The sequence below is a fragment of the Mastigoproctus giganteus genome, chromosome 7, assembly GCF_048544385.1.
Source record: "Mastigoproctus giganteus isolate SK-2022 chromosome 7, ASM4854438v1, whole genome shotgun sequence".
Taxonomy (NCBI): Eukaryota; Metazoa; Arthropoda; class Arachnida; order Uropygi; family Thelyphonidae; genus Mastigoproctus; species Mastigoproctus giganteus.
In genome coordinates, this window is record NC_143581.1 from 45,584,987 (window position 1) to 45,600,720 (window position 15,734).

The window sequence follows — 15,734 nt, forward strand, 5'->3', positions numbered from 1 at the left end:
GCTGCCAAACCTAGAAGATAATAGAAGAGGAACAAGGATGAAAAAATGAAGGAAATAAGAGTATAAAATGTGAAATAATTAAATTGTAATAATCAAGTATAAATTAGTGGTTGGATATAATAATGTAAAAGGAGAATTAAGATTTAAGCATGAAGGCCAAAATTATAATTAGAAGTAAAGATTACACACATAATAATATCTTTTATCCTAAATTCTTGCATTACTGTCATTTTCTTTGTTCTTAAAATTTTCAGTACTCTTACATAACCAAAGATCAATTTTTTTATCAAATAAATAAATGATAATTGAGACAAAAACTTTTATATAATAAATCAAACATAAAATGAATAGAATCTATTTAGTATATTCTGTAGAAGTGTATTTACAATAGATATTTAGATATAAAAAAAACTGAAAAAGTAGAGTATTTATTCATGTCGCAAAAATTCAGAAAACTCTATTTAAAAAATTTGTAAAAACCGCTGCTGGGGATGAACCCTGCAGATGAACCTATCGAGAGTTCTCAATGTTTTTACTCTGAGATAATTGTATATTTACAAAGTTTCAGAAAGTAAGTGATGGATAAACTTGAACTAGAATGGCAATCATTCAACATCAATTGAAATATAAACACAAGCAGAACCTGTAACGTATCTCTTAAGTCTCTGCAGCACAAAAAGTTACAAAAATAAGTGCACAGGACCTGTCATGTTCTCCCGTGTTATTATTCCATGAAAAATAAAATAAAAACTACATTTATATTTAGGAAGGTAGGGAAGTTTCAGTCATTAACTTTCAACCAACAATCCACAATTTTTTTTTTTTTTTTTTTTTTTTTCTTGCACCTGACAGGGCCCACACACATGCCACTGGGTTAATTTTAGCATTAGATATTTCCCATTCTATACTCTTTTACTTTCTTCCTACTTTTCTATTACATTCTAGGTAATAGAATGGAAACCTGTGTACCAAATACTGCACCCTTTCTCCAATGCATTCTTAAATTAACAAATATTTTACTTTGCATTCTCATTAAGCTGCTCACCGCTTATAGATGTAATTTCCATATCCCATGTTTTATTTCAGACTTTCATATTCATCCACAGAGTTCTTTTTTATCACATTAAACATGTTTTTTTTTTCCTTTCTATTTATGCTGCTTTATTTATATTATATATATTATAATATTCTTCCAGAATGTACTTAAGATTACCTTTTTGTTTTCTGCAGGCAAACTGATATCATTCATCAGGCCTTTGCAAATTTGTGTACATAAATAAATCATATTAAAATCAAGGGATAAATACAGTATTTTATATAAAAATTTTAGAATTTGAAATTTTAGTTTTTTTTTTATTTTGTTCCAAATCCCTTGAAAAAGTACTTAAACCAGAAATCTGAAGACAAATTAAGTTCATCAGCAAGCACAGCTGCAGTCACATAGTCCTAGTTCTCTTCTTCTTCGAGATGGGCCTGGGATAAAAAAAAAAAAACATGATGATAAAATAGAAATAAACATGAAATGGCAAAACAAAAACTATTTATCACTCTATGCAGTAATATTTTTTTCAATGTTTCTTAATGGCATCATTGAAAAAATTACATTGCATATAGTAATAAATCATTACCTGGTTATCAACTGGCATGGAATCCATTCTTCCTTTGGTTCTAGATGAATAAATAAATAATCCTCACTTAAATATGATAAAACTTCTTTATTGCTGCTAAGTACAGTACATGTACTAGTGACAATAATTCTCATCACAGCGACATGGCCAGGAGTTTTACATTATATATGTGATTAATTGGCAAAAATTACAGTTACATAGGGAAATTGAGTTACACAAAATTAAACATGTAAAAATAAAATTATAATAATAGGAAAATATAAAGAGGAACTGAACGTCATAACCCAGTTTGGAGGAATTTATCCCAGTTCCACAGATGTAATCCACTCGAGGAGCATGTGACGGTATTTGTAGTCGGTAGCCATTTTCTGTAGGTTAACTCCAAGACAGAGCAGTGCCTGAATTTTGGGGAGTGCCTGGGTAGGTAGGAACAGACTACACAGTTCCAACCGGTTGTATTTGAGGATTAGTGTTGGGGTCTGACCTCAAGGATGGCAAAGGATTGTGCCACTGACAGAAATCCCAGATGTTTGAGGTGTTTATCACTCCTGTGTACGTTTTTACTGTAGTCATTAAACTCCTGCTGTCAATTAACCTCAGGAGCCTGGGTGCATTTAGCTGCTCAGCCACGTCAGTTGTTCTCAATTGAGTGGGTCGGTGATGCTTATTTGTGGTCCATTTCAGGGTCCGGTATTCACACGAGAACACTGGTTTTTGAAGTGGGGGCAACGCAAATGCCCAAATTTCAGCAGCATATAAAATAACCAGATAAACAGTGGTTCAAAGATATATCTGGTAGTGGTTGCAGCATCATTAGAATGAAGTAAGTGTTGCTTCGCTCTCCAGCATAGGAGAAATTGCTTCCGGAGGTATTCTGTGTGAACATTAAATTTCAGCTTCGGATCAAAATAGACACCGAGATCCTTATGGCAGGTAACCACTGGGATGAGAGTACCCAAAACTGATGGTTGAGTTATTGTTGGTTGTTGTTTCAATGAGTAAATCATTATTGCAGATTCTGAAGGTTTAAGATTTAATCCAAACATCTTCAAGTAAGTTGAAAGAGTGGTCAAGTTCTCTGTGATTGAAGACTTAATTGCCATTGGGTTTGCAGATGGTGGGATTAAGGTAAGAAACTTTATATCGTTGGCATATATTAGAGCATCATCATGGGGACTCATGAAAGGAATTAGAATGGCTGAGAAGACAAGGCCAGACAGGCTTGTGCTACCTTGTGGGACTCCCGCATTGATTTTTCTTGTAAAGTGGATCTTCTTCATTGTGAGGTGGACACTTCTATTCCTCAATAAGGCGGTGAAGAAAGCTAGTAGGTCTCCATTAATCCTGAAGAAGAATTGCAGAAGACTGAGAATGGCTGTGACATCGAAAGCAGCTTCAATATTGGCGTACACAATAGCAAATTCGGATTTAGTTTTGAAGGCTTGAAAAATTGATGTCTGTGCAGCTATGAGGTTTGTTATGATGGAACTGTTTTAGATTCTGTGGCATCAGCTGTTTGTTTAATGCTGGAAGGAGTACCTTTTCAAGAAGTTTGAGGAGGGTGGAAGAAGCTGAGATTGGTCTGAAATCTTTTAGGCTTGTTGGCGCCTTAACCTTAGGCAGTGGCCTCGCAGAGTATTCATTCCATTGAGCAGGTAAACTCATGTGGAAAGAACAGAGTTGTAGATTGAGAGCAATGCATCTAGGATATAGGGGCTAAGGCACTTAATTATGAAATGAGGTATCTTATCATGGCCTGCAGTACTAGATGGATGCGCGCCTCCGTAGCCAGGTGGGAAGGAGCAGCAGTGCGTAGCACACGCTTCTTGATTAGACCGGGGTTCGAGCCCGTCACCACCAAATACGGAGGATGCGGAAAGGTTAAGGAATGACCACCGCATATCCTGGAGCAATATGGCCTTAGTTGCTAATGCTCCTAAAAACCAAACAACAACAAGTTGCTAATGCTCCTGAAAACCAAATAACGACAACAACTAGATGGATGCAGGGAGTCAGTAGCATATATCAGTTGCTGTCTTGTGATGGAAATTATGGAAAGGTCATCAGTAGGAACAAATTGAGAGTTTTGGAGAGGAATTTCAGCAGAAGTGGAATTGGCTTTGAATCTTGAAATGTAGTCCATCCAGTTATCTAGCTCAAGATTTGAATTAATGAGACTGTGTCTGGATGAGTATGGTGCTTTTCCTTTAGACAAGGTAGCATCGGTGTATCTCTTTATTGCTGATGCCTTGAGTCTATTGAAAATAGCTCTTGCTCTGGAGTATAGGATTCAATCTTGGGTTGTGCCAAAGATTTTTCACTGCCTGTGAAGGTACTGTTTGTTGTGGAAACTGCACGCTAGATCTTTGGTCCACCAAGCTCTAGTCTTTGGAGAAATGTGTACTGTTTTGGCTGACGCATAGAGGGTGACTGTATTTATCCATCTTGTGATTAGATCAACTGTGAGGATTGGATCACATCCATCAAGCACATGCCATGGAATAGACTGCACTGCCTTGAGGCACTTTTTGGGATCCAGAAAAGTTGGAGAGAGAATATGATTTTCTTTTCAACAGTATTATGGCAATTGAAGCTGGGCATAGGCAGAACAGGAAGTAATGCAATTGGGTCGTGATCTCATTTGAAGGACGTTTCTGGTGGAATGTCGACTCTGCAAATTCCAGAACATAGAATCAAGTCGAGGCGATTGGTGTCTCTTGTTGGCTCCTCATTGATAATCGTAAACTTTAATGGACAGAGATTGTTCATTAGTTGCTGAAGGAGAGGGCTCAGATGGGGTGGAAGGTTAAAACTGCCGCAGAGAATGCAAGTAGCAGAAGGGTGTAACTTACTCATTATTCAGCCGGTAGAATCATCAATTGTTGCAGTATCTGGAGCTGGGGGTATGTAGATTGCCGCTAAATTAATTAAACAGGCATTAAACTTCATAGTCACGAGTATTGCTTCATAAAATAAGGAGTTGCTAGATGTGACGTGCACAAATTTCAGGTTGGAATCTTTGACGAAGATGGTAACACTGCTGCCTCTAGACAGACCTTGACAGATCTTGATGTGAAGAACAATGAAAATCCAGTGGCTGGAGCACAGGCTATTGACTCCTGGTCAGGTTCAAGCCATGTTTCTGATAGACAAATTATATCCGTGCTGTTGGAAAACAAGAGTTGTTCGAGAGTTAAGCTTATTTCGGAGGCTCCGGACATTTTGGTATAAAACTCTAAGGGTGAGTTGAAAGGGAATTTTTATAAGTGCTGATCTATTTGTTGATGCTTTTGAACACCTCAACAGATTAGGTCTGGTGGAAATTATACTGTTAATTGAAAGTGATTGAAAAGCAGGGTTATGTGGTATCACATCAGTGTTTATAAGCAGTAGCTGGGGCAAGAAAGTCATTGGAGCTGGACATGTGGTGCAGTGGTTTTCGACAGTCGAGAGACACTACTGCAGTTTCACAATTAGTCATACAGGGGAGAGCTATGTCACCCTTCAGTTTTGCTCACAAGATGAAGTTGAAGTGGATGGTTTTGGGTCTTTCGATTCATAAAAAAGGCCTGATTAGAGTGCCAACTGGCCACACAGATGTGGATGCAACAGATCTGAATGCCCAACTTTTGCAAACTACTCTAAAGGACGAGTAATTTGGCGTTTTCTTGAGTAAATTTGTGGATACTTTGGTATGCAGTTCTTTACTCATTGCCGCCTCAATATCCTCAGCAGTTGTCAGTGGCCCCAGTCGGGAAATAAAAAGGCTAATGTGCTGGGAGGTGGGAGGCTTGCTTATTGATCTCAGAATAGAAGACGGGGAGGTACCAATCCTAATCTGACACTTTTCCTTGATATTGGCAGGGTGACTCTTAATTTGAAAGGGTGACCTGGAGAAATGAGGGTTCTGATTAGCTGTCAATTGAGGAGATGAAACAGAACAGGAGCAACGATTTTAGCCCAAGATTGTTTGTTCATGACAGGTGAGCAATGGCTGCCTAGATTTTTGTCCGTGAAGGTAGAGGTGTTGCTGCTTTCAGACAGCAACACAGATGGTAAAACTGAGGTCAATTTTGGAGGTGGGATAGTAATTTGTTGGGCCACCACTTGTGGATCGCACCTCTGTTCAGCTGCTTGACATGAATTCATGACTGGGATTCGCTGCTTGCTACATTAGGGAATTGAGGTTCATCTAAAAGGTGATTAGCTCCCTGAGTATTTGGGCAACATTCAAATTCGGCGGGATTGTGTGAAGTCAAAATATCTAACTCTGCTGATTGGGCGGTGAACTGAGTGTTGATTCTGTTAACTGATTCATTGTGTTTGGAAAACTTACGAGTTTTGAAGCATCCGGTTTTTGATTTGCATATTAGTATACAGATCATTGAGAGCAGACATCAGTTTATCTATTAACACAGGTAAAAAATTGCTTTGCAACTCATCTGCAACAGACTTGCTTATTGACTCATTCTGGATTTCTGGCCTTGTGTTGTCCTCTATGGACAGTGTGGCCGTTGACACTATTCCTAGCAAAGAGATGTCAGTTTGGATCGTCATATTATTAATGCTCCGGGCCTGGGAAACAGTTAATTTGTCTTTAGTACACGACGGTTGCAACAAGCTTTGCAATGAAAAACTTATCTCACCCCTGATACACCCCGGTGTTTTGCAACTGATTAACATGGGTGCTTCGTTATGACAGTTATTGAGAGTATCCACAGGGAGGATCGATTTAGCGGTATTACGATTCTTTGAAATTACATCAGATGGAACATCTCACAACAAAAGTTTTTTACTGACCATGTTATTCATATCAGAATTTCATTCATGTTGCTATGTTCAGATGGTCTGCTATTGAATATGTCTACACCTTTTGATTTAAGTTCCATTTCGTGCACATTTCAAATCGAAGCATGGTTGTTCCTTGGCGTACACATCAAATTATAGATTGTGGTAACTTGTTCACTGGGTTTTTCATTCTGTTGTTTTTCTTTTTCAGAACTCCTTATGAGTTCTTGCTGAGTTGTTAATATCTTCTGAATTTGCTGTTTTAAAAGGTCCTGGTTGGTAATGACCGTATCTAGTCTGTTTTGTAACTCATCTATATGGGATTTCAAGTCGTGATGATCTGTGTTGCTTCGACTTACTGACAAATTTTGCTCTGAACAAATTTGATTAATTAACTGCAGAGTGTCTGTACAATTGGAGTCTTGTAGATTGAGTTTGGGTCAAAGGATTTCTATCTCCGATTCCTCATAAGAGACTTCATTATCTGATAATTCATCAATAATCTTAGAGAGTGCTTCTTTTTGTTTTTTATCAGATATTTTTCCGGTTCGGTTTATCTCTGTTGCAGTACAGTCAGCACAAATCCATTCATTTTTATCTCGCTTCATTTTCTTAAATATACTATGCGATACTGAGGCACATTTGAGACAATATTCCATTTTGCAGCTTATACAGAAAAGCGTATTTTTTACCTGATTCTTGCAGATCGGGCATGTCTCTATTCTCATCCTCGGTTATGAAAAATGCTTGCTTTTTTCCTGAGAAACTCAAACACGCTAGAGTCCAGTTTTCGTTGCTCTTCTTAGCCGATTTCTGCATAACAATCACACTAGGCCTGGTCTCAGAGTTTCTATAAGTTTAACGGTGTTATTTGTGGCATTCAAATTGTTGAGGCAGGGAAACAATTGTCTGCTTACAATAATGTTTATGGTTCGGGTCTCTGCGGGAGTTCCTTTGTCAAAACGACCTTGAAGTAGGTACCAAATGACTCCCGTTCAAAGGTCTTAGTGATTGCTTTGTATAAGCTTATGAGCAAGTATACACCACGTACGTTGAAACTTGATGTAGCCAGCATTAAAATTATAAAATATAATTAAAAAGTTACCTTTTAACTTCATTGTGGAAACGACATGTTCATCCAAGAGCTCACTAAATTCCGAGTATGGACGTACAAAAAAAATTATCATACTTTGACAACTAAACACAAATTTTTTGATTAAACATAGAGCACTAAAAATACACAACAACGTGGAACCCGTGCACGTGCGAATATGCTCTCAAAAGCATTGACCAATGTTTTGCAGAAATGGATGAAGTGCAGTGAAGCTAATGAACAATTTCAGATGATAGACAGTTGATAATTTGCACCTCTCCTCCAAAGCAGCTGTCAGCAATACCATTGGCCCTGTCCTGATCTAGTATTCAGCCTTATCCCAATGATATTAGCTTGGTCTAGCCTAGGACATCTTTGGGACTCGGGGCTGGTCTGGCCAATTCTGCAACAATGTTCCCTTCAAACCACGTGCCTTTAAGCCTGGCTTTCTGGTTCAGAGTATTATCCTGTTGGCATATGCATTCATCTACTTCTACAGAATTACCACACTGAAGGTCAAATGCATGATCATTCATGTTCAAAGTGCTATGACCAGCTGCCCCAGCCCAAATAGTGAGAAGCAGTGCCATACAGTAACACCCTCTAGCCAACACTTAATTGTTGAACCTGAACAGTGTGTTGCTATTGTTATTTGGTTTTTAGGAGCATTAGCAACTAAGGCCATATTGCTCCGGGAATATGCGGTGGTCATTCCCTGACCTTTCCGCATCCTCTGTATTTGGTGGTGACGGGCTCAAACCCCGGTCTAATTAAGAAGTGTGTGCTACGCACTGCTGCTCCTTCCCACCTGGCTACAGAGGCACCACAGTGTGTTGCAAATGTCAAGCCATTAGTGCTCTTACCATCATAGGAAGTATTTGTTATTTGGTTTTTAGGGGCATTAGCAACTAAGGCCATATTGCTCTGTGAATATGCAGTGGTCATTCCTTGACCTTTCTGCATCCTCTGTATTTGGTGGTGACGGGCTCGAACCCCGGTCTAATCAAGAAGCGTGTGCTGCGCACTGCTGCTCCTTCCCACCTGGCTACGGAGGCCCATATGAAGTGTCTTGCTGTTCGTAGGTCAGGAACAATGAGTACCACACTACTTCCTATGACGTTTGGCACAGATTAACTTTTAAATTCAAATTCAATGGATAAATATTTTTTATAAAAAACTTCATAATTTGAGTACATCTCAAATTATGATAGCTTGTGATTTGCAGCTATAATCAGGACCAAAGCTCTCTACAGATAGTGGATACACTTATGACCTCCAACTTTGTGGTTTAGAGGCAATGTCTGGGATCATCTCTCTCTCTCTGATCTCCTTACCATAGAGTTTTAGATTAATTTCACCTACTAAACATGAACAGATGACAAAAATACAGATGTTCATGTTGTCTAGCAGCCGCCACACAAACATTTTTCTTAATTCAGGAGATAAGTGACCTTAAATTCTAAAAAATATGCTTAAAATTATTATTATGTTTCTCTCGTTTATTTTCATTCAATATTTGTAATTGAGTTTAGCAGATCATAATTAATAATCACCAGTTACAATTCAGTAAAAAAATTAAAAATTAATTTTTTTTTAATTGTAACAAAAAAAGGGGTGTCTCGCAGATACTATGCAGATGTCTATTAAATTTATGGTCCAAGTGATGAAAGGTTAAAGCCTTGTTCAACAAATTTGGGGCATAGATCTCATGCTATGAGAGAGTTACAAAACATAATTGTGTAAGTACAAATTGATTCTCACGGGCAGAAAATAAAATTTGCTTATTGCTTCTATGAATAAAAGCAACATTACTGCTGTTAAATTTTCATTTTAAAAATAAGTTCCATTAAAAATATAACACCACAGTATACAGGAATTGGTGTTTCAGTATTGCACTATACTCTAAATAAAAAGCACTGTTGCAGCAGTGCTTTTTATTTAAAAGTATAATGCATTATTAAAATTAAATAATGCATTATACTTTTAAATGACCTGAAAAGGACCTGCCACAGGTTTCAGGTCCTTTTTTGACACCTTATTGGTGTGAAATTAGGCACCAAAAGGAGTTGATCTGGTGTCCCAGTGATGAGAAATGTCCACAATATGTGTGATGTTGATGCTCTGGAAGATTGTAAGCCCAATGAATATAGAGCAAGGCCTCATGCTGTGAGCTGTAAAACATAATTATACAGGTAAGGTGTAGTCCAATACCAAGCAACGTGTGGTGGTGTCCCTCCATAATATGAGATCAATGCTATATACAGACTGACTTATGCCTATGCTTTTAATTCCTTGCTCCATTCTGGAACTTTTACTACAGAAAATGGCTTTTTCATAATGCAGTATTCTATTCTCACCCACATTGAAGTGTTTTAAAACTAATTTCATCAGTCCAATACCTTTCCACATGATATTTTTGTGTTCTACCTCAATAATAGACCTAGCATCCAAAATTTTACTTTTTCTGCCTTTCCCCTTTAGCAATAGTCTCAGCTGTTTTGTTTAGTAATTCATCAAAGCATTTACTCTATACTTCTGAAATATCCTTTTCTGTTTTAACTTGCCTTATCACTTTTAATTACCTTAGTTATGGTTGTTTCTCCATTCTGAGATTTTCAATTAAATGCCAAAACATTTTCCCAACTTTCTGACTGTACTCAGTCCTTCCTAAAATCTTTAGAAGCCAGTAAGCTTCAAACATCTGTCATGGCAGTGTCTCATATTTTTAAATGTCTAATGAATTCACCTATTCTGGTGATGCCATACAATTTAAAAATATATTAGCAACTTGAGCAGAACTATAATTGGTATTTGTCTCTAAAGCTGAGCATAAGCCCAAACCTCAAGTCTCTCCATGATCAAAACTGAACACAGGTAAGGAATTTTTATTTAATTTCGACTGTGTTGAAATGTCCCTACAGTCCTATAGATTATTAGAAAGATTTTCTTTAGCCACTTTTGCACATATCTGGACTCTCTTAAACTTTATATTTCATTTTATTATTTAATATTTTGTTAATAATAAATAAAGGAGATAAATAATAATAAAGGAGATAAGTCTCATAAAAAAAAAAAAATAAAGAAATTGCTAATAACTTATTTTATTAGCAATTTCAAATAGCTAATTCTATTTTATTAGAGAGTTAAATAGAGACTTAGACTTCCTTGAGACTTAAATTAACAGGCATGACTATTTTATTATCCATAAATAAAATTTACTAAAATATATAAAATTATTTAGCTAAAAATTTTAAAAGTGAGAATGTTTCTAACTTATCATTAAAAATTATTTAAAGTTAAGATTTAGCTTAGTAAATGCACCCAATTGTTTTAATGACTACAAAAATAACTATTACAGTAACCTTACCATTGTCGGTATCTAATTTAGTCAATCTTTCTGGCTTTTCAAACCGGTCTGGAATTTTCTTTGTCGTAGTTTGACAGGAAAAGATCATCTTCTCACCTACTACTTGCATTAACCCTGGATCAGTGGTGATGTTCCCATAGGGTGTGATCAGCTAATGCAAGTAAAAAGTCACATCAAACAAAAGTATAATGACATGTTCTTCAAAGAACATAAGATTTCTTATGATTTTTTTTTTTTTTCTTCTAAATCTCTTGCATTTTAATATACCTTTCTAGGAGGAGAATGTAAAATAAAATACCCTGATTTATTTCATTTACACTAGATATTATCAAGTTTAATAAAAGATGCAATACTGCATTTACATTTATATAAAAAGAAAAGTGGATTCAACTTATTAAAGCATTACACAGAAAAAACTTTTAGCAAAAAATTTATATTATATGTTCCAACCTATACAAAGGCATTTTATGAAAGAAGTAAAGGCACTCTCTGCTACCTATTGGGGAAAAGATGTTGTTACAGCTAAATGAATACATAAGGTTAGCAGAGCTCTGTGTGGCATAAAATATAGTAGAACTCATACATCTGGGAACATTGGGACTTAACTCTCAATGGATTTTCAAAATATAACAGTGTTCAGCATAGCTAGAGGTAAAGTGCTGAAATCATCAACCACTGTAGTAAGATTATGTGTATGAAGCAATATTGCTACTAAAACAATTATAGCAAATCTTTCTTCAAAAAACTCTCCCAAACTCATGTACAAACCATAAGTTAAAAAATGAAAAAAATCACTGTTATAATGGTAACTATAATTAATACAGTTGTGTAGGCACAAAAATATATGCAAAATCTACTGTAACTTCCTGATGGCAGTCAAACTCATACTATGATACAATTAGACAGGATAATTAAATTTTGTATAAACTTTTAAAGCAAGCTTCTTTTTTTTTTGCTTAGAATATGATGATTGAGGAAATTTGCCCATAGCTGCTAAAGCAGCTGCCACAAAAAAAAGTTTGCTTGCGTGAGCAATATGCTGAATTACCAAGCCTACAGTCAAGGAATGAACACACAGTAAAGTTAATGGTATAATTTCTAGTGTCTGTGCATGTTTATATATAAATAAAAATGTTTGCTTTCCAAGTTTATTCTGATATACAATTTTAAATAACAGTAGCTGTCACCCAAATTGGAGAGAGAGAGAGAGAGAGAACAACCATAGAGTTTAAAAGCATTTCAGGGAAAACTTTCCCATGATTAGAGTTACATTAACCAAAACAATAGCACAGCAGATCTGAAGAGCAAATACTGGATGCTGAAATTGCACCTGCATAAGCCAGCAGCCCTGTGGAATGCTTTTGGCACCTTTATGGGTCCATTCCTTAATTACTTAACTGTTCTGAAAGCTAAAGGAATGGCTACTTGCTATTAGATACACATACCTAATAAACTGGCCACTCAATATATAGTTTCACAATTTATATACTGAGTGGCCAATCTACATACTGCTAAATAAGCAATCTGTATACTGCTAACGATGACTTTTTTTTTTTTTTTTTTAATTTAAAAATTTAAAGTCTTGTTATGTTAGGTGTTTAACATGCTTAATCATCAATGATTCCTTGTATATGGTGGGTATAACTGAAGTGCATAACTTTGGCTGCCTGTAGGTGGCAAACCATGAATCACCCTGGTGTGAAATTTGGAACAGACAGTGTCTAGACTGGTGTCACAAAAACTTGTAGGCTGTGGCCACATTTTAATTTCTAGCTTTATCAGCAGCCCACTTTTTTTTTTTTTTTTTTTTATTCTCTGTAAAAAAAAAAGTGCATCAACAAACAAAAATATTTCTAACAACTTCAAAATTTGCCCTCCTTGTTTTAAAGTACACAGGTTTAAAAATAAAAATTTATTTATATGCAGTCTACTTGCTACATAATCACTTAACTTGGCTTCCATAAATGCTAAAAGGGCGGGGGAGAAAAAAAAAAGTGTACTCACATAACACTGCTCTGAGTTAAAATATGATTTTTTCCTCCCTATTTAAATATAGGGTAGCATTATGTGGCTAGACTAATTCCTGTAAATTTGTTCCCTTTGCCTGCACGCTTTGGGAAAAAAGTCTCAATAACATGCCTTTCAGAATTATATAATGAACAAGCTTGTATCTTTTTTCACTATGTAACTCATGCATGGTATGCATAATGAACAAAACAAAAAGTTCACATTCCTGCAGTTCTCTTGGAGTCTGTGGACCATAGTATGCATGCCACTGGTCTAGACCATGTAGGAATGACACAAAGAAAATTATTTACAAAAAAAGTGATGCCAGGGTTTGCCTGGCTCTACTACCAGCATTGTGCAAAATGTAAGTTATATTCTACCATATAAAATTAATTTAATTTAATATTGCAAGTAAACTAGATTTGTCATTTGTTTAGGTCTAGCTATAATTGGTAAGGGTCTAAAATGATGGCTTAAGCTAATTATTTGTTGGATATACTGACTGAATATAGTCAGTATTCCCACCCCTTGAGAATGGACCAAATAATATACATAATTGAAAGAGTTGATTTATGCAGGGTTACTGCACGTACATCATTTCTACTACCCAAGGTAGTATGAATGCATCATTTAATTATATCTCATATTGTGAATCAACCTTCACAACAAGTTGCCGAGGTATTGCACTGCTTTGAATAAATAATGCTTCACCAGTGGAGAAGACTAATGTTACTTCTTCTCGGTGGATACCACTCAGGCGGCACCGTTTCGAAGCTTGTTGGCTTACTCATCGGTGGGCGGACAGGTACCCTGTTGTTGCAGTAGTGACAATGATAAGTCATAATTGATAATGGATTTTTAACAATAAAACTGGAAAGGTGTAATCAGGCAGGGCTGCCGCAAGTGGGTAGGCGAGGTAAGTGTCGCTTACGGGTGGCAGTTGAAGAGTGCACAAAAATTTTTTAACGAAATTTTCTGTTTAGCAATATTTTTTGAATTCCTCTTGGTAATTACATTTAAAATAGTTTCCATAGAAAAGAGAATTTCCATATAACAGACGGATTACGAGAGACTTAACTGGGAACGCATTAACAGTTCACAACTCCGGCCCTAAGGCAATTGCGATGATTAGTGCTGCTATTAAGTACAAATTAAGAGTTAAAGGGATTACCATTCTGTAACTTAGTGTTACTCGTAAAACCTCTCCAACCGCCTGTCCCAGATCATCTGATTGGTTAACATTTACTAGTATTGAACACAGCAGCCAATTAATTCATTTGAAATAAATACAGTACATGTTGCACACTTACGTTAATTTTCTTAATATCTGGATCTGTGTTCAGTGGCAGGCTGTATATCCGTAGTAAACGGTGCCAAAATGAAGAAAAATAAACAACAAAAACGGCAATTTTTTTAAACAACTAACAAAAATTACCACCAGCACCACTGATTCTTCTCCTCCATACATTACTAGACAATTTCAAGTGCAATTACAATGAGAACTGCTAATGCAAGTCAACAGAAATGTTTTTTTTTTTTTTTTTTTTTGTCTTGGGGACTGCTGCCCTCACATCCCCGCTAATATAAAGAGAACTTGTTACTAATAACTCATACATACAATTACTTCAAAAAACTTGAAATCGTCAAGAAACAACTTGAAAGCAAAAAAAAAAACTAACCTCATCAGTCCTCGCTTCCAAGAACACTTCATTAGCCCAGATTCGAATCCCATGTGAGAAACTTTAATGGGCTTTTTTCGCTCCGTGGCTAAGTTAGTCTCAGGCGTAGATGGCAAGGTTTTTTTTCGCCAGAAACTGATTTTTTTCGTCCAGCAAAACAGGCAAATCGACCAGAGAACACGCAATTTACAGACAAAATACATATATGGGTATAAATTAGAAACAATGGGTGGCCCTAATGTAATAGTTTGAGTACACTTCATCAAACATCCACACTGAAAACATGTATTCCGAAGGTATCAAATTCACAGTCGTACACCATTCAGTTAGTTTTACATCGATCCTTTTGCAGCAGAGCAGCACAACGACGATTAAACAACAGCACAATAATTTCGCATTTCCCGCTAAATTCAGAAGCGAATTTGCATTCAATCAAACGATCAGAGACTCAAAATGAGGTAAATTACGAATTCTCAATAATCAACCAATGACAGAACTCGACCAGACAATCATTCCGTTCTTCAACTTGGAGTTAAACCAGAATAATATATATGATACTATTTTTAGCAAGGCAATATATAGCGTTCAGGGGATCTTCAAAGGTTTATATGAAAATGACAATGGTAACTTTCCGAAACAATTGCTAAATTTGATTTAGTTAAGGCAGAACATTTTTTTTTTTTTTTTTTTATGAAAACCCCAAACACGAGAGGTATTAGAATCTATAGTACTTAGTACCATGCTTGGGTTGGAGGTTTAGAAGATGAAAGAAAATATTTGTTGACATTAAACTTCAACTTCTGTAGACTCTAATGGAATCTAGAAGCCTGAGAGAGGTTTGGGGGCACCGCCCCAGATGTGGGAACAATATTCCATGGTAGGGCGGATTTGCGATTTGTACAGAGTGAACAGCTGTTTGGAAGAAAAGTAATGCAGAGAGCGAAAGAGAGAACCAAGTTTTTTAGATGCAGAGGAAGCAATATTTGTAATGTGCTTGTGCCAAGAGAGATTAGAAGTCAGGGTAATCCCCAAAAGAGATATATCAACTTGCCTAGAAATTGGAGTGTCAACAAACATAAGCATAGGAGCAGAAGAATCCTTTTTGCAAGATATAAGACAAGACTGAGTTTCAGAAGGATTGAAATCAACTAAGTTAGTCTTTGCCCCACTGC

At 36.3% G+C, this 15,734-nt stretch overlaps 1 protein-coding gene across 1 annotated transcript in view; it reads right to left on the reverse strand.

Annotated features, from left to right (window-relative positions):
* Window positions 1–1,404: 1,404 nt before the first annotated feature.
* LOC150082864 (uncharacterized) overlaps window positions 1,405–15,734 on the reverse strand; it is a 75,894-nt gene continuing 61,564 nt past the window's right edge. The window contains exons 5-6 of the mRNA XM_090376883.1: window positions 10,877–11,027; window positions 1,405–1,473 (exon numbers count right to left, since the gene is read on the reverse strand). Of these exons, the coding sequence (XP_090233009.1) occupies window positions 1,418–1,473; window positions 10,877–11,027 (207 nt within the window). The 3' untranslated portion in view covers window positions 1,405–1,417. The remainder of the gene's footprint in view (window positions 1,474–10,876; window positions 11,028–15,734) is intronic.